Source organism: Bos taurus, chromosome 16 (assembly GCF_002263795.3).
Source record: "Bos taurus isolate L1 Dominette 01449 registration number 42190680 breed Hereford chromosome 16, ARS-UCD2.0, whole genome shotgun sequence".
Lineage (NCBI taxonomy): Eukaryota > Metazoa > Chordata > Mammalia > Artiodactyla > Bovidae > Bos > Bos taurus.
The window spans coordinates 71142538-71161490 of NC_037343.1; the positions used below are offsets into that span (position 1 = coordinate 71142538).

Here is an 18953-nt window from a genome sequence, read left to right on the forward strand (position 1 = left end):
CAGAACAGCTGTTCCGGCAGTGGGAGGAGGGAAAGATGTGAGTCCGCCCGGCTACAAGGCAAACCCCCAATTTTACACCACATTCAGGGCAGGAGGCTTTTGCTGCTGCAAACAGCACCTTTGGGTTTTGCTGCATGACCTACTTTGGTTCAAAGAAGGATCTAGGAAGCAGGTAGCATTTAGCAGTTGCATTCTAAGGCGAACTGAGGACAGCTCAGACCTGTGGGAGAGGGGCAGAGAGCCAGGATGAGAATCGAGAGGTTCTAACTCCAAGGGTTTGGCCCAGGAATAATGAGAGAACTGGGTTCTGTCTCTTGTTCCTGCGTTAAATAATCTTCATTTGTTCATGGCCTTCTCCCAGTCCTTTCTGAAACAAGGTACCTCAGTTTCCTCATCTGTAAAACAGAAAGAAACATGCCCTCATGGGATTCCTCGCGGGATAAAAGGTGTAATGGCCATGAACTTGCTCGGTAACAAATTGCTCTGCAGATATTTACAACAGTTATCAAGCACCAGGCCAGGCTTCCTCTTGCAATTATAGATTAGGATCTCCTACCCCTCTGACTTGGCCCCCTCGTTCCACTTTACACTCATCTTCTCCGTCCTTCCCCCTCCAATAAAGAGAGGAAGTAAGAGATGAGGAAAGCACGTGCATCTAACGCCCTGGTGAACACGTGGCTCTGGGTAACCCCCAGGCTTCGCTGTCCAAGGAAAGTGGAGCGCGGTCCCTGCATCTTCCATCACTTCATGGCAAATAGATGGGGAAACAATGGAAACAGTGACAGACTTTATTTTGGGGGGCTCCAAAATCATTCCAGATAGTGACTGCAGCTAGGAAATTAAAAGACGCTTGCTCCTTGGAAAAAAAGTTATGACCAACCTGCTTTATTAAAAAGCAGAGACATTACTTTGCCAACAAAGGTTCGTCTAGTCAAAGTTATAGTTTTTCCAGTAGTCATGTACGGATGTGAGAGTTGGATTATAAAGAAAGCTAAGAGCCGAAGAATTGATGCTTTTGAACTGTGGTGTTGGAGAAGAAAGACTCTTGAGAGTCCCTTGGACTGCAAGGAAATCAAACCAGTCAATCCGAAAGGAAATCAGTCCTGAATATTCATTGGAAGGACTGATGCTGAAGCTGAAACTCCAATAGTTTGGCCACCTGATGCGAAGAGCTGACTCATTGGAAAAGACCCTGAAGCTGGGAGAGATTGAAGGCAGGAGGAGAAGGGACGACAGAGGATGAGATGGTTGGATGGCATCACCAACTCAATGGACATGAGTTTGGGTAAACTCTGGGAGCTAGTGATGGACAGGGAGGCCTGGCGTGCTGCGGTCGATGGGGTCGCAAAGAGTCGGACACGACTGAGCCACTGAATGGAACCGTCCCGCGCCCAGAACTACATTTTCCAGCAGGCCTTTTGCGGCCCCGGCGCCGTGGGGCGCGAGGCGCATGCGCCGAGTGCGGCCCCCGCCTTGGTCCCGAAGCCGCTCCTCCCTCCGAACAGGTTTCGCGTTGCCGCCGAGAGCCGGCGGATCTCGGGGCTGCGGCGGCCGTTCTCGGGGAGCTGCCTCTCGCGAACTCGAGCGGGCTCAGGTGTGCCTTCGCTCCGGTCAGGGCCATGATCCGCCAGGAGCTCTCCACATCTTACCAAGAGGTACACGCACGGCAGTGGCGGGGAGGGTGCTACAGCACAGTTTGCCGCGAGGCGGAGCGGGTCTCGGGGGTCCGGGCGTTTTCTGGGGTGCCCGGGGTAGGGGGCGTCCGGGTGGGCAGAGCGCGCCGCCGAGGAGCGGTCGGGGGAGGGGTCCCCCCGCGTCCCGAGCTGCGGCGGAGCAGGAAGGAAGCGGGGCGCGGAGCCTCCTCCGGACGCGGCCGTGGCTGGGCCGAAGGATGGAGCCCCGGGGCTCCGGAGCCGCGACCCGTAACCAGCCCGTGACTGATTAAAAGCCTCGTCCGGACCCGGGCGGCAGCGCGGCCCGCCGGGCAGCACCCCGGGTCGCCTCGAGGACCGTGGGGTTTTTTGCAACAAGTGGAAGCACCCGCGCCCTTCTTTCTCCCCGGCCGGAGTAGAGGCGCGCTGGGCGGCAGCCCACCTCCACGCCCAGGGCCTCGTGGCCCCTCAGCTGCTAGCGGTAGCGATGATCACAGCCCGTCTGGATGGCTAGCAAGCTTTGAAAGTGTGCTTTCTCCCACAGAGCTGCTTCTCGCTCCGCTCCGTTTTCTCTCCCCCGTTTCACCTCCTCCCACGACTGTAACTCTCACTTTCCAGTTCTTTGTCTCTTTTCTTGCCTGTCCTGAGCTACCGACGAGCGGTTCCAGCTCTTTCCCCAGACCAGCTTCTCCTCCTGACTCCAGCTTTCCTGTTCCTCCTCGAGGGTCCCAAACCCTGGTCATCTCCGGTGCTCTCGCCTCCCCTGTGCCCCTCACCGTGCCCCCATCTCTTGGCAAGTTCAGACAGCTTACATCCTCAGGTTTGAGTCCCTAATTCTGCCCTGATCACCTCTCCCTGTTTGGTGTCTCCCATGCTGTACACATTTGTTCAGGGTCCTACCTTGATCCTGGGCTTCCCTTGTGGCTCAGCTGGTAAAGAATCTGCCTGCAATGTGGGAGACCTGGGTTCGATCCCTGGGTTGGGAAGATGCCCTGGGGGAGGGAACGACTACTCACTCCAGTATTCTGGCCTGGAGAATTCCATGGACTGTATGGTCCGTGGGGTCACAAAGAGTCGGACACGACTGAGCGACTTTCACTTCACTACCCTGATTCCAGAGGATCCCTTTGTACATACACCTGATGCTGCCCCTGGTCTGCGCAGAACAGTCCAGACTTCCTAGCAAGCTCTGACAGCCCTGCAGCCGAATCCTGTCATCATCTCCTCACCCACCTAGGTTCTGACCACACTGGAAACACCATTTCAAAATGTGCCCCTGCTATGCTTGTGCTCACACTGCTTCTTCAAGTCCTTTGGTTAAAATTCCCTTATTTTACAAGGAGGGATCTCAAATCTCACGTGCTCCATGCGGTGTGACTTTCCAGGCTAGTCTGAAGTTTCTGTCAGTCTCTCATTTGAGCGGCTGCTGCCTTGAGCAATACTGATCAATACTCATGTACATTTCACCCTTTGTAAATGATACTGTGTGGAGTCTGTAAAGCAGATGGCTTCGCCCTATAGTAGAAAGGGAAGTCAAGTTGAAAAGAGATGATATATTTACCCGAGGTTTGCCATTTTTTAATGCAGGATCCGAGCTAGAATCTGACTTTGGGGACAAATTTCTGTGTTTCTCCTACCATTTCCTTTATCCCAAAGGAGCCTGTTGGATTTTAGCCAGTGCTTGGGATTTTGTGGCCCCTAGATTCTGTACCCACGGCAGTGGAGGAATCCTGGGGAATAAGTTGTGTCTTTTCCTGACTCTGCAAGTTTTCAGGTTTATAGGGAATAGAGCATAACGGATAAATACCACGACTTTAACTTTTTTTTTGATTTCTTTTCTGCCGGGTCGTTGCTGTGCGGGCTTTCTCTAGTCGCGGTGAGTGGGGGCTGCTGTTCATTGCAGTACACAGGCTTCTCATTGCGGGGGCCTCTCATTGCCGAGCACAGGCTCTAGGCCGTGTAGGCTCAGTGGTTGCAGCTCCTGGGCTCTAGAGCACAGGCTCAGCAGTTGTGCACGGGCTTAGTTGTTCCTTGGCATGTGGAATCTTCTCCAACCAGGGGTTGTACCCGTGCATTGGCACCACCCACTGAGCCACCAGGGAATCCCCAAATACTAGGACTTTTAAGGCAAAAAGTCTGAGTTCCTTTCCTTGCCTTGCCTCCTGCCATTTGTGTGACTTTTGTCAAGTCACTTCTCTGAGCCTCCAGTTCATTTGTAAAATGAAGGTAATGGTAGTCCTTATCTCATGGGGCTGTGAGGATTAGCTGAGTTGGTATGTAGGGTGCTTAGCTTAGTGCCTGGCAGTAGTGGCCCCTCAGTGAATGCTAGTTCTTATTAACAGGATGTGGGCAGCTCCTGCTTCTGGGAAGCACTGGGGTCTTGGTTTACAGGACCCTGTCTCTCATCATCCGCATGTAAACTCCACCGTCCTCTTCTCAAGCAGGGCTCCTGACACGTTTGCTAAAACATAGGCAGTTATCCTGCTTGCAGGGTCAAGGCCAAGGGTGGATTCAGTTTCTGGTTCCCCATGGTGGGAGACACTGGAAGGACCCCTCCCCTTGGCTTCCTCAGTGGCCCGTTTTGGAGGTCCTGTCTCTCACCTTCAGAAGAAGGAGGCCTCCTGACTCTTTCTTGCAGGGGTCATGCTAGAGAACTTGGCCAGGGCCAGGCAAGAAGGTGGGTTTATTATGGCTTCAGGTAGTCAGGAGGGGAGCTGGGTTAGGATATAGGCTGAACCTTTGTGAAGCTTGGATCTGAGAGTGCTGGGCCTTTCCAGGACTTGTACCTCCCTTTTCCTTTGGCCAGCGAGAGCCCTGGGGCTCTCTTGGTCTGTGTTCCCACTGGGGGCCTGGGTCTCGTGGTATCTTCTTTAAGCTTCTAGCCCTCTTTCACGTATTGGTTTTCCTTGTCTTTTGGGCTTGGAAGGCTTTAAATTAGAAGTTTTCCCTGATTCTAAAAGGGCAGGCATGGAGGAGGAGATGGAAGAGTATTAGGTACGTAAGAGCTGTATTTTAGCTCAAGTCTCCTAGAGATGAATTTTTAATGAAAATGTCTTGAGGGACTTCCCTGGTGGTCCAGAAGTTAAGAATCCACGTGCCAATGCAGGAGACACAGGTTCGATCCTTGGTCTGGGAGGATCCCGCATGCCATGGAGCAGCTAAGCCCGCGCGCTGCAACTGCTGAGCCAGTGCGCCTGGAGCCTGTGATCTGGAACAAGAAAAGCCACTGCGATGAGAAGCCCATGCGCCACTAGAGAGTAGCCCCCACTTGTTTCAACTACAGAAAAAGCCTGAGCAGCAGTGAAGTCCCAGCACAGCCAGAAATAAAGAAGTAAAATTATTTTTGAAAAAATGAGAAAAATATTTAAAAAAAAAAGAAAAAATCTTGAGACCTTGAGTGTTGACACTGGGAACCTAAGAAAATACTGCGACAATCTATCCCTGCCCCCACCCTTCCAGTCCAGGGGATTGCTGGCTGCTACCTGGAGTGAGACACTCTGGTCTTGCTGTTTCTTGCTCTTCTCCTTAATACTGTGGAACCTTGTCGGTTATCACTGTATCATTGTCCCCATTTGACAGGTGAGAACACTGAGGAAGTGAGGTGGAGGTTGCCTGCATTAGGCTGCTAATTAGCACCTGTCTCTGGGGTGGCCTGCCCTCCCTACATTGTTCTGTATTTGCAGCCTGAGTTGGTGAACTTTAGCTCTGATACCGACTTCACTGTTCCATCCTGTGCCTCAGCAGACGCTAAGCTTGCATTTCCTCCTCTTCCGGAAAGTGATTAAGAGCGTGGGTTTTGGAACTAGACTAACTTGGATTTGGCTCCTGTCTCTGTGGCCATGGAAAGTCTTGTGAGTTGAATTGTGTTCCCTGAAGAGATACATTGACGTCCTCACCCCCAGCACCTCAGAGAATGACCTTATTTGGAAAGAGGGTTATTGCAGATGTACTTAGTTAAGACGAGGTTGTACTGGAGAAAGGCCCTAACTCAGCCTGCTTGGTGTTCTTATTAGAAGGATGACTGTGTGGAGACACAGACTCCATATAAAGATGGAGACAGTTTGGAGAGTGGGTGTGTCTAAAAGCCAAGGAGCACGAGGAATTGCTGGCATTACCTGGAGCTAGAAGAGAGGCATGGAAGAAGTTCTCCGTCACAGCCTTCAGAAGGAACCAGCCCTGCCGTCACCTTGACTTCAGCTTGCTAGCCTCCATAACTATGAGGGCATAAATTCCTGTTGTTTTCAGCCAGCTAGTTTGCGGTGCTTTGTTATGGTAGCCCTGGAAGACTAACATATGAGAAGTTATTTGAAATTCCTGAACTTGGTTGTGTTCATCTGTAGAGCTGGTATAACATACCCTGCATCATGGGCTTCCCCGGTGGCATTAGTGGTAAAGAACCCACCTGCCCCGTTCAGGAGACCTAAAGAGACACGGTTCTATTCCTGGGTGTTCAGGAGACGTAAAGAGACACGGTTCAATCCCTGGGTTGGGAAGGTCCCCTAGCGGAGGGCCTGGCAACCTACTGCAGTATTCTTGCCTGGAAAATCCCATGGACAGAGGAGCTCGTCCATGGGGTTGCAAAGAGTCAGACAGGACTGAAGCGACTTCACGTGCACGCATGCACATACCCTGCGATGTATGATTTTTTTTTTTTTTTGGTGATAATTGAGAAGCAGCCTCTGCTTTCTTATTTTAGTCTAGAAAGGCAAAGCTGATGTAGCTGACTTCTTTGTGCTCTTTGTTCCTCCCTTTAGCTGAGTGAGGAGTTGGATCAGGTGGTTGAGAACTCAGAGCAGGCGGACGAGCGGGACAAGGAGACGGTCAAGGTCCATGGTCCAGGGATCTTACCAGGTGAGTGGATTCAGCACTGGGGGTGGACGTGACCGGTGCTGAGCCATTGCTGCGGCTGCAGGCCCCAGTCCAGCCGGACACCTGTGTCAGAGGGGTAGTCCTGCCCGGTGTTGGATCTCCAGTGTCACCGTCATTTTGCGGCCATACATATTGGATGCAATGGCAGGGACTTTGCATCTCTGCTTTTCTGTTTCTTTTTCCCTGGGAAGCTGTCGGCAGTTGAGCCTCTGATACCTGGGTCACTTCCCAGGGCCCTCTGGGAGATTATCTGGTAAGCTCACATCTCCGACAAGAGGCCTCTCCAGTTTTGTTGCCCAGCTAGCTGGTCCCATCAGTAAGGTGGCATCCTGCAGGGCCTGGCAGTGACAACGTCTGGTACCTCCACCACCTCTTCCTCCTGCCTACACTCTGCTCCCTTAGCTTCCATAACGTGACACTGTACTTCTCAGACCACTCCTTGCAGCCTCTTTTGTAGTCACCCTCCCGCTCTTGGGTGTTAACTGTTTGTCAGAGGCCCCCTTCTCTCAGTCTCTGGTGGGTGGCCTCGCCCAGGCCCCCTCCCCTGCTTCAGTCATTGTTTGCACACACGTGTCTGCTGTGGTTTTATCTCTGGCCCAGAGGTACCTTTTTACATATGCTGTGTACCCTGATTCCCAGATGATGGCTCTGCCTGGATGTCCTAAAGTTCCCCCAAACTCCACATGTCCAAAATTGACCTCATGTTTTCCCCACTGCCAGCTTGACCCTCTCCCAGTGTTTCCTGTTTCCAGGGACAATGCCATCACCACCCAGTTGGACCCGAGAGTCAATCTTTTTTCCTTCCTTCCCCGCTTCCCCGTTTTCACTGCCCCTTGACCCTGCTGGTGTTTTTCTTCAGGCCTCGCTCCAGGCTTTTCTGTTGTTTTATTCCTCTGCCTGGAGTTCTCTTCTGTCTGTCATTTAGTTAATGCATAATCATCTTTCAGCTGTCAGCTCACTCTTTTTTTCCTGCAAAGCCTTGTCTGACTGCCTGGCTAGATCATGTCCACTGTCACTGGTAGCCTCGCGTCTCTGGCTTGCAACTGTCGCTGATGGAATGGTGTAAGAGTTTGCCTGACTGTTGGGTTACTGTCTGTGTAGTCTACTAGACTATAAACCCCACCAAGGTAGAGACCAGTCCCTTTTGCTTCCCCACTCAGCCCTGGCCGTGCAATAAGGATTTGTCAAATGAATGCCTGAGTGAGTGAGTGAGTGAGTGGAGTCCTGCCTGACTCCAGCTTCTTGGGTGGATTGAGGGAGGTGGGGTTCTGCTCTTCTAGACTCCCATATTTGGAGGGGTGGGGATGGGATCGGAAATTCTGTGACTGTGCCTAATCCTTAGAGAAGACTTTGTAGAAGGAAGGAGGCAGGAAGGGCGGCTAACATTTACTGACTGCTTCCCCTGGGCCAGGCTCTGTCATCCCCACGGCCCATCTAATTCTCATGACAGCCCTGTGAGGTGGTCATCCTCTTGATTCCACTTGAGGCCCTAAGGCTCAGGGAGATTAAGTGCATTGTGGGAGAATCTTGAAGCTGGCCTGCAGACTGACTGCATCAGGCTCTGTCTGACCCCAGATGCTTTCTACTGCACCTGTGATTTTTTAAAAAAATAGCTTACGCATCCTTCTATTAAATTCCAATGTGCTAAAGGTTGTGGCAGGACTGCGCCGACTCTGACTCTGGACATTGCCTCCGAGGGAGACAATGCCCTGAGGTCCTAGGGAGAAGGTTTTGAAAGCCTTGTGTATTCGTTTCTAACTTTTATGTAACAAATTACCACAAACTTAGTGACGTAAAACAGCTCAGGTTTATTATCTGACAGTCCTGGAGGTCAGAAGTCCAAAATGAGTCTCCCTGGGCTAAAGTTAAAGTGTCAGCAGGCCTCAATTCCTTTCTGGAGGCTCCAGCGAAGAATCTATTTTAGTGCCATTTCCAGCGTCTCAAGGCTGCCTGCCTTTCTCAGCTCATGTCCCTTCTTCCACCTTCAGGTCTTTCTCAGATCTGCTCGTTCTGACACTGACTTCTGCCTCCTCCTTCCATGTTTAAAGAGCCCTTGTGATTATACTGGGCCCATCCAGGTAATCCAGAATCATTTCCCTGTTGTTGTCTGTTTTGAATCGGTTATCTGTGTATTTGGGTTGTGCTGGGTGTTTGTTGCTGCATGTGGACTTGGTCTCATTGTGGCAGTAGGGGCTACTCTTTGTTGCACTGACAGGCTTAGGCTTCTCTGCGGTGGCTTCTCCTGTTTTTTAGCACAGGCTCTAGGTGCATGAGCTTTCGTAGTTGGTGCCTCACGGGCCCCAGAGCACATGGGCTTCGGTAGTTGTGGCGCACAGGCTCAGTTGCTCCAAGGCATGCGGGTTCTTCCTGGACCAGAGATTGAACCCATTTCCCTTGCATTGGCAGGTGGACTCAGCCCCTGAATGGAGAGTCCCATTTCCCCGTTTTAAGGTCAGATAATCAGCAACTATAATCCCACCTTTGCCCTGTAATTGACATACTTATAGGCTCCAAGCTTGAGGACGTGGACACCTGTGGTGGGTCATTATTTTGCCTGTTGCACCCCGAACGGCCCTCTTGCCCCGAGGCAGAAGAGGATGGATGGAGGCAGCAGGAAGAGGATGGAGGCCAGGCTTGGAAAGACGAAGTTTCCTGTTGTGCTTCCTTTCAGAGATAAATGCCAGGCAAATGAAGACATGGCCATGATGACCTTCAACCTTAGCAGCCTCTCTTTCTGCCTCAGATTCCTGGGGCCTCAAAGCCTGAGATGAGTCAGAGCAGGAAGCCAGCCACCAGGCAGAACGGATTTTGGGTAGTTTGTTGGCCAGCAAGAGCCTTCCCTGATTTTGGGGAACTCTGCTGGATATGTGTCCTGTTTAGACCGTAGACAGTCCGGTGCTCAGAAGTCCCTTCAGCGGGTCTCAGTAGTGACTTTGACGATGTGGGGTGCAACTTTCCGAGCTCGTGGCATGCCTCTGAGTCCCCTCACGGTAGTAAAACTAATGGTACTGATGACGACAGCCATGCTGGCTAGGTGCTTTCCTGTACCAGGCCTGGGTGGGGCTTTCTCTACAGACTCTATCACTACTTTATAATCCTCCTAGCCACTTTCTGGGGGAGATGTTTAGTCCCAGTTGATAGACAAACCAGGGGCACAGAGGAGTACCGTGCTCCGGCTGAATGAATGGCAGGGCTCCCGATGAACCCAGGCCTGTCTCTCTGAATGTATTCTGACTCTGGCTCAGTTGTTCCTGGATGAGGGGCTTTCTTGTCCCAAACGCCTGCCTGACATCCGCCAGAGTCACTCACGGACTCCTTCATCTTTGCGCCAAATGCCAAAACCACAAAGAAGGGGAGTGAGACATGGCCTGCTTCCAAGAGCTCATGGAGAGAGAAGCTCATGTGGAGAGAGAAGGCAGGTTACCCCGAGAAGAACATAACCCTCCTTCTACAGAGCCTGCCCTGAACAACCGAAAGGGGTCCGTTTCTCCCTGTTGCCTGCTTTCCTAGCGTTCATTACTCTTCTTTTGTAGCATGTAGCACAGCTGAGAGGGCGCATTTACTGACTGTAATTCTTCAGTTGCGTCAGCCCCTTGGGCCTGCCCCGGAGTTCTGGGAGGCACGAAGGCTTGTCCCCTCTACTCTCACTGTAATTCCAGTGCTTAGTAGCCTGGCCCTCTCTAGGTGCTCTGGGAGAGGGAGGTGGGGATTTAGAGCAGGAAAGCATCGTATCTAAGCCAACTTGAATGAATGAGTGAACGAAGGCCAAAGAAATGCTAGAGACAGGGGCTTCAGGAATGAATGAGCAAGGGCTAGTTGCTGAAGGAAGTGGGATTAATCCGAGGGTGATGTATGGGTGGAAAAGAAGGGCTGGCGGGGAGGAGGGGTGGCATGTGCAAGCACATAGCGGTGGAAATGAAAATAGGACATTTCAGAATCAGTAGGAAGCACAGTGGTTGGACAGGCTTGATGAGAGAAGCAGAGGGAGGTGAGGTAGGAAAGCCTGGCTGGGTCAGACTGGGGCTGGGGTTTCAGCATTGGCGGTTTGGGCTTTCTCTAGGGAGCAGCAGTATTTAAAGGAATTAGAACAGAACAGTAAGGAATGAAGCGGGCATTTAAGGAAGGTGAGTGTGGCAGGGTGTGGGGCTGGATTAAGTTGAAGCAAGCCAACTGTGGAAAATTCTTAAGGAAATGGGAATACCAGACCACATTACCTGCCTCCTGAGAAATCTGTATGCAGGTCAAGAAGCAACAGTTAGAACTGGACATGGAACAACAGTCTGGCTCAAAATCGGGAAAGGAGTCCAACAAGGCTGAATATTGTCGCCCTCCTTATTTAACTTGTATGCAGAGTATATCATGTGAAATGCTGGGCTGGACGAAGCACAGCTGGAATCAAGATGGCCGGGAGAAATATCAATAACCTCAGATATGCAGATGACACCACCCTTATGGCAGAAAGCAAAGAGGAACTAAAGAGCCTCTTGATGAAAGTGAAAGAGGAGAGTGAAAAAGTTGGCTTAAAACTCAACATTCAGAAAATGAAGATCATGGCATCTGGTCCCATCACTTTATGGCAAATAGATGGGGAAACAGTGGAAACAGTGTCAGACTTTATTTTGGGGGGCTCCAAAATCACTGCAGATGGTGACGGCAGCCATGAAAGCTTGCTTCTTGGAAGAAAAGTTATGACCAACCTAGACAGCATATTAAAAAGCAAGACATTACTTTGCCAACAAAGGTCCGTCTAGTCAAAGCTATGGTTTTTCCAGTAGTCATCTATGGATGTGAGAGTTGGACTATAAAGAAAGCTGAGCACCAGAGAATTGATGTTTTTGTACTGTGGCGTTGAAGAAGACTCTTAAGAGTCACTTGGGCCTCAAGGATATCAAACCAGTCAATCCTAAAGGAAATTAGTCCTTGAATATTCATTGGAAAGACTGATGCTGAAGCTGAAGCTCCAATACTTTGGCCACCTGTTGTAAAGAACTGACTCCTTGGAAAAGAGCCTAATGCTGGGAAAGATTGAAGGCAGGAGGAGAAGGGGACAACAGAGGGTGAGATGGTTGGATGGCATCACTGACTCAATGGACATGAGTTTGAGCAAGCTGAGGGAGTTGATGATGGATAGGGAAGCCTGGCGTGCTGCAGTCCATGGGGTCAGACAGGACCCAGCAGCTGAACTGAACTGAAGGCAGCTGTGCCATGTCAGAGGCTGGAGGCTGATATGATAGGCTGCTTTGATGTGGGGGAAGGAGAAGCAAGAATCAAAGAAGATTCTGAGGTTTGAAGCCAGGTGAGGAGGAGAATAACATACAGAGATACAGTCCAGAGGGGCAAGTGGCTGGACGAAAAGACGAGCTTCAGTGGGTGTGGTGTCTGGTGGAGTTGGCCCAGAGGCAGTGAGAGCTACAGGCTTGACAGGAGAGAGGTGAGGACTGGACCCAGAGTGGGAGGGTTAGGGGCCTGGAAGAAAGCCAGGACACAGAATGTGGAATAAGCAGGGAAGGGCCATGAGCATGGGAAGGGTCCTCACTTGGAGGCCAGAAGAGGAGGTGGGCTGGAGCTCAGGGTAGCAAGACAGGAAGACAGTACAGGGATGCTGAGTGTTAAGCAGCGGAGGTTCGAGTTAAGCACCTGGCATTCAGGATTGTATTCCCAGTGTTACTCTCTGAGGGAAGTAATTCCATGCCATAATGTAGTTAAAGCCTCAGTCTGTTCATTTCCTCTCTATCAGGGGAAGCACAACTGCTTATTATTCTTTTCAAAGGAAAAGATGAGATGGGACGTGCTAATTGAATAAGCAGTTTATGTATTAGGGATGTAATCAAATTGAGAACATTTGGTTAGTTAGTTCTCCACGGAAACAACTGTATATTAATAGAACAGACAAAGATAAGCAACCAAAGAAAAAATAAGGTAAATTGAACCTCATCAAAATGAAAAACTTGCACATCAAAGGATATTATCATGAAAGTAAAAGGTAGCCCACAGGATGGGAGAAATTTTCAAATCATATATCTGATAAAGGACTTGTATTTAGCAATTATAAAGAACTCTTATAACTCAGTAATAAAAGACACCCTAATTAAAAGTGGACAAAGAATGTGAATAATGTTTCTCTAAAGAAGGTATACAAATGACAGATAAACACATGAATAGATGCTCAGCATTGTTAGTCTTTAGGGAAATGCAGATCTAAACCACAATGAGGTGTAATTTCATACCGACCAGGATGACTACAATCAAAAAGACGGTGATAAGCAAGCTTTGGTGAGGATGTAGATAAATTAGAAACCCCAGACATTGCTGATGAAAATGTATTAATACAATGGTGCAGCTACTGTGGAAAATAGTCCAGCAGTTCCTCAAAAGGTTTAAATATAGAGTTAGCATATGACCCAGTGGTTCCACTCTTAGCTATATATCCAAGGGAAATGAAAACTGTATGTCCACACAAAAACTTGTAATGAATGTTTATAGCAGGATCATAATAGACAAAAAGTAGAAACAACACGAATGTCCATTCACTGAAGAAGGATAAATAAAATGCTGTGTTCACACAATGGAATATTATTAGGCAATAAATAGGAATGAAGAACTGATACATGTTACGACATGGATACATCTTCAAAACGTTCTGTCATGTGAAAGAAGTCACACAAAAGGTCACATATAGTATGATTCCACTTATGAGACTTGCCTGGAATAGGTAAGTCCATAGCAACAGAAAGTAGACTGTTGGTTGCCAGGGACTGAGATAAAGATGGAGTGACTGCTAATGGGTATAGAGTTTCTTTTTGGGTAATGACAATGTTCTGTAATTAGATAGTGGTTGTGACTGTACACTTTGTGAATATTTTAAAAACTACTAAATATATTCTCTTTATAAAGGTCCATTTTATGGATATAAATTATATCTAAAAAAACCCCAAATGAAATTAAAACAACAAACCCGTCACATCACTAAAAAGAAGAAAAGGATAAACCAAGAATTCATTTCTTCCTTGCAATCTGAATGCATCTTAGCCCAGTGCTGTCTGCAAGGTAGAGTTTTGCAGGGTTATGGTGGTCAGCCAGTTTCCTTTCCTGTGAATAAAGGTCTCAACGATGTTTTCAGAAATTGAGTTGTTCATCACACATCTTCTTAATGGACTGACTTACCAATACATTCTGGGCCACGTTTGGTTTTTGAAACAGTTCTGTTATGGATTTTACAAAACTCATAAATTACTTTTCTCAAGAAAGTCTTATGCATTCTTTTTGTCTTTCTACTGCTGTGAGTCTGCATATAAATAAAGGCTGTACGGGCTTCCCAGGTGCTGCTAGTGGTGAAGAACCCACCTGCCAGTGCAGGAGACCTAAGAGGCATGGCTTTAATCCCTGGGTCAGGAAGATCCTGTGGAGGAGGGCATGGCAACCCACTCCAGTATTCTTGCCTGGAGGAGCCAGGCAGGCTACAGTCCATAGCATCACAAAGAGTTGGGCCTGACTGAAGCGACTTAGCACAGGCGCATATACTTTTGAAAAGCATTCATCCAACTTGCCACAGAATAGCCAGTATTTGGTTTTTCTGACTGAAGAGTACACGGGACACGGGACATTTTATCAAATATCTAGCACCTTTTGAAAAATAATGGTAAAATGTAACAGTGTCTACTTTTAGCATTCATTGAGTTCAGTCACTCAGTTGTGTCCGACTCTTTGCAACCCCATGGACTGGAGCACACCAAGCTTCCCTGTCCATCACCAACTCCCAGAGCTTGCTCAGACTCTTGTCCATTGAGTTGGTGATGCCATCCAACCACCTCATGCTCTGTCGTCCCCTTCTCCTGCCTTCAATCTTTCCCAGCATCAGGCTCTTTTCTAATGAGTCAGCTCTTCGCATCAGGTGGCCAAAGTATTGGAGCTTCAGCATCAGTCCTTCCAATGAATATTCAGGACTGATTTCCTTTTGGATGGACTGGTTTGATCTCCTTGCAGTTCAAGGGACTCTCAAGAGTCTTCTCCAAGACCACAGTTCAGAAGCATCAGTTGTTCAGCTCTCAGCTTTCTTTATGGTCCAGCTCTCACATCCATGAAAATAGCTTTGACTATGCGGACCTTTGCTGGCAAAGTAATGTCTCTGCTTTTGAATATGCTGTCTAGGTTGGTTATAACTTTTCTTCCAAGGAGCAAACGTCTTTTAATTTCATAGCTGCAGTCACCATCTGCGGTGATTTTGGAGCCCAAGAAAATAGTCTGTCACTGTTTGCATTGTTTTCCCATCTGTTTGCCATAAAGTGATGAGATTGGATGCTATCATCTTAGTTTTTTGAATGTTGAGTTTTAAGCCAGCTTTTTCACTCTTCTCTTTCACTTTCATCAAGAGTGACTTCATCACTTTTACTTTATCACTTTCATCAGGATGAACTTTAGTTCCTCTTCGCTTTCTGCCATAAGGGTAGTGTTATCTGCGTATCTGAGGTTGTTGATATTTTTCCTGGCAATCTTGATTCCAGCTTGTGCTTCATCCAGCCGGGCATTTCGTATGATATGCAGAGTGACAGTATACAGCCTTGACGTACTCCTTTCCCAGTTTGGAACCAGTCCTTTGTTTCATGACTGGTTCTAATCATTGCTTCTTGACCAGCATACAGATTTCTCAGGAGGCATTGGAGTGTCACATATAGCATGTGTGGATGATAAACAGTTCTATGGTTTTTTTATTTACATTACATGCCAATTTGTAGATCAGTGAAAGCCCTGTAAGACAGTAGGTGTTGCAAGAGGGCATCAGAGGGCAGACACACTGAAACCATACTCACAGAAAACTAGTTAATCTAATCACACTAGGACCACAATCTTGTCTAACTCAATGAAACTAAGCCATGCCCGTGGGGCAACCCAAGATGGGCAGGTCATGGTGGAGAGATCTGACAGAATGTGGTTCACTGGAGAAGGGAATGGCAAACCACTTCAGTATTCTTGCCTTGAGAACCCCATGAACAGTATGAAAAGGCAAAATGATAGGATACTGAAAGAGAAACTCCCCAGGTCAGTAGGTGCCCAATATGCTACTGGAGATCAGTGGAGAAATAACTCTAGAAAGAATGAAGGGATGGAGCCAAAGCAAAAACAATACCCAGCTGTGGATGTGACTGGTGATAGAAGCAAGGTCCCATGCTGTAAAGAGCAGTATTGCATAGGAACCTGGAATGTCAGGTCCATGAATCAAGGCAAATTGGAAGTGGTCAAAAAAGAGATGGCAAGAGTGAATGTCGACATTCTAGGAATCAGTGAACTGAAATGGACTGGAATGGGTGAATTTAACTCAGATGATCATTATATCTACTACTGCGGGCAGGAATCCCTCAGAAGAAATGGAGTGGCCATCATGGTCAACAAAAGAGTTCAAAATGCAGTACTTGGATGCAGTCTCAAAAATGACAGAATGATCTCTGTTCGTTTCCAAGACAAACTATTCAGTATCACAGTAATCCAAGTCTATGCCCCAACCAGTAACACTGAAGAAGCTGAAGTTGAATGGTTCTATGAAGAACTACAAGACCTTTTAGAACTAACACCCAAAAAAGATGTCCTTTTCATTATAGGGGACTGGAATGCAAAAGTAGGAAGTCAAGAAACATCTGGGGTAACAGGCAAATTTGGCCTTGGAATACAGAATGAAGCAGGGCAAAGGCTAATAGAGTTTTGCCAAGAAAATGCACTGGTCATAGCAAACACCCTCTTCCAACAAACAACACAAGAGAAAACTCTACACATGAACATCACCAGATGGTCAACACCTAAATCAGATTGATTATATTCTTTGCAGCCAAAGATGGAGAAGCTCTATACAGTCAACAAAAACAAGCTCAGGAGCTGACTGTGGCTCAGATCATGAACTCCTTATTGCCAAATTCAGACTGAAATTGAAGAAAGTAGGGAAAACCAGTAGACCATTCAGGTATGACCTAAATCAAATCCCTTATGATTATACAGTGGAAGTGAGAAATAGATTTATTAAGAGCCTAGATCTGATAGAGTGCCTGATGAACTATTGACTGAGGTTCCTGACATTGTACAGGAGACAGGGATCAAGACCATCCCCATGGAAAAGAAATGCAAAAAAGCAAAATGGCTGTCTGGGGAGGCCTTACAAATAGCTGTGAAAAGAAGAGAAGCGAAAAGCGAAGGAGAAAAGGAAAGATATAAGCATCTGAAAGCAGAGTTCCAAAGAATAGCAAGGAGAGATAAGAAAGCCTTCGTCCGTGATCAATGCAAAGAAATAGAGGAAAACAGAATGGGTAAGACTAGAGATCTCTTCAAGAAAATTAGAGATACCAAAGGAACATTTCATGCAAAGATGGGCTTGATAGAAGCAGAAGCAGAAGATATTAAGAAGAGGTGGCAAGAATACACAGAAGAACTGTACAAAAAAGATCTTCACGATGCAGATAATCACGATGGTGTGATCACTGACCTAGAGCCAGACATCCCGGAATGTGAAGTCAAGTGGGCCTTAGGAAGCATCACTACAAACAAAGCTAGTGGAGGTGATGGAATTCCAGTTGAGCTATTTCAAATCCTGAAAGATGATGGTGTGAAAGTGCTGCACTCAATATGCCAGCAAATTTGGACAACTCAACGGTGGCCACAGGACTGTTTTCATTCCAATCCCAAAGAAAGGCAATGCCAAAGAATGCTCAAACTACCGCACAATTGCACTCATCTCACATGCTAGTAAAGTAATGCTCAAAATTCTCCAAGCCAGGCTTCAGCAATATGTGAACCGTGAACTTCCAAATGTTCAAGCTAGTTTTAGAAAAGGCAGAGGAACCAGAGACCAAATTGCCAACATCCGCTGGATCATGGAAAAAGCAAGAGAGTTCCAGAAAAACATCTATTTCTGCTTTATTGACTATGCCAAAGCCTTTGACTGTGTGGATCACAATAAACTGTGGAAAATTCTGAAAGAGATGGGAATACCAGACCACCTGACCTGCCTCTTGAGAAATTTGTATGCAGGTCAGGAAGCAACAGTAAGAACTGGACATGGAACAACAGACTGGTTCCAAATAGGAAAAGGAGTACGTCAAGGCTGTATATTGTCACCCTGTTTATTTAACTTCTATGCGGAGTACATCATGAGAAACGCTGGGCTGGAAGAAACACAAGCTGCAATCAAGATTGCTGGGAGAAATATCAATAACCTCAGAAATATATGCAGATGATACCACCCTTATGGCAGAAAGTGAAGAGGAAATAAGAAGCCTCTTGATGAAGGTGAAAGAGGAGAGTGAAAAAGTTGGCTTAAAAGTTAACATTCAGAAAATGAAGATCATGGCATCTGGTCCCACCACTTCATGGGAAGTAGATGGGGAAACAGTGGAAACAGTGTCAGACTTTATTTTTGGGGGCTCCAAAATCACGACTGCAGCCATGAAATTAAAAGACGCTTACTCCTTGGAAGAAAAGTTATGACCAACCTAGATAGCATATTGAAAAGCAGAGCTATTACTTTGCCAACAAAGGTCCATCTAGTCAAGGCTGTGGTTTTTCCAGTGGTCATGTATGGATGTGAGAGTTGGACTGTGAAGAAAGCTGAGTGCCAAAGAATTGATGCTTTTGAACTGTGGTGTTGGAGAAGACTCTTGAGAGTCCCTTGGACTGCAAGGAGATCCAACCAGTCCATTCTGCAGGAGATCGGCCCTGGGATTTCTTTGGAAGGAATGATGCTAAAGCTGAAACTCCAGTACTTTGGCCACCTCATGCGAAGAGTTGACTCATTGGAAAAGACTGATGCTGGGAGGGATTGGGGGCAGGAGGAGAAGGGGACTACAGAGGATGAGATGGGTGGATGGCATCACTGACTCGATGGACGTGCGTCTGAGTGAACTCCGGGAGTTGGTGATGGACAGGGAGGCCTGGCGTGCTGCGATTCATGGGGTCGCAAAGAGTCAGACACAACTGAGCGACTGAACTGAACTGAACTGAAAGCCCTGTAAAGAAGTTAAATTTGGAGTCTAGGAGTCAGTATTCCAGGACCCTCATTTGATGTCCATTGTTGACTGTGGGGCCAGCATCGCTGCACAAGGTATGGAGTTGGACCAGATGGCCTTTTGGGTCCCTAACAACTCTTAGAAGATTCTATTCAGATGTTGTGCACCAATTCAGTCATTCAGAGTTCCTTCCCTCTCATCTTGGGATCTTAGGATGCAGCACCCTGACGCCTGTTGCCACTGCAGTTCCGAGCCACTCAGTGAGCGTGCTTTTGCCTGCCTCGTGCTGAAGTGAACCTGTGGTCCCACGTGGGCCGTAGGGGCTGGGAGTGCCTTCCCAGCAAAACGGCTGCGGGCAGGCCCCTGTGCACAGACCATCGTACTTTCGGTGACCGATCAGGGATCAGCACCTGAGTGAAAGGAAGGCATCTGCAGTTGAGTGTGCAGA

The 18953-nt window shown here is 47.9% G+C and overlaps 1 protein-coding gene across 3 annotated transcripts in view; it reads left to right on the forward strand.

The window, feature by feature from the left end:
- Positions 1 to 1499: 1499 nt before the first annotated feature.
- PACC1 (proton activated chloride channel 1) overlaps positions 1500 to 18953 on the forward strand; it is a 35514-nt gene continuing 18060 nt past the window's right edge. Inside the window, exons 1-2 of one of the 3 annotated variants that reach the window (XM_059875546.1) lie at positions 1500 to 1655; positions 6407 to 6503. In XM_059875546.1, the coding sequence (XP_059731529.1) occupies positions 1620 to 1655; positions 6407 to 6503 (133 nt within the window). In that variant the 5' untranslated portion in view covers positions 1500 to 1619. Of the gene's footprint in view, positions 1656 to 6406; positions 6504 to 8509; positions 8600 to 18953 lie in introns of those variants that run through there. The other 2 variants (NM_001046580.2, XM_059875545.1) reach the window with 2 other exon arrangements.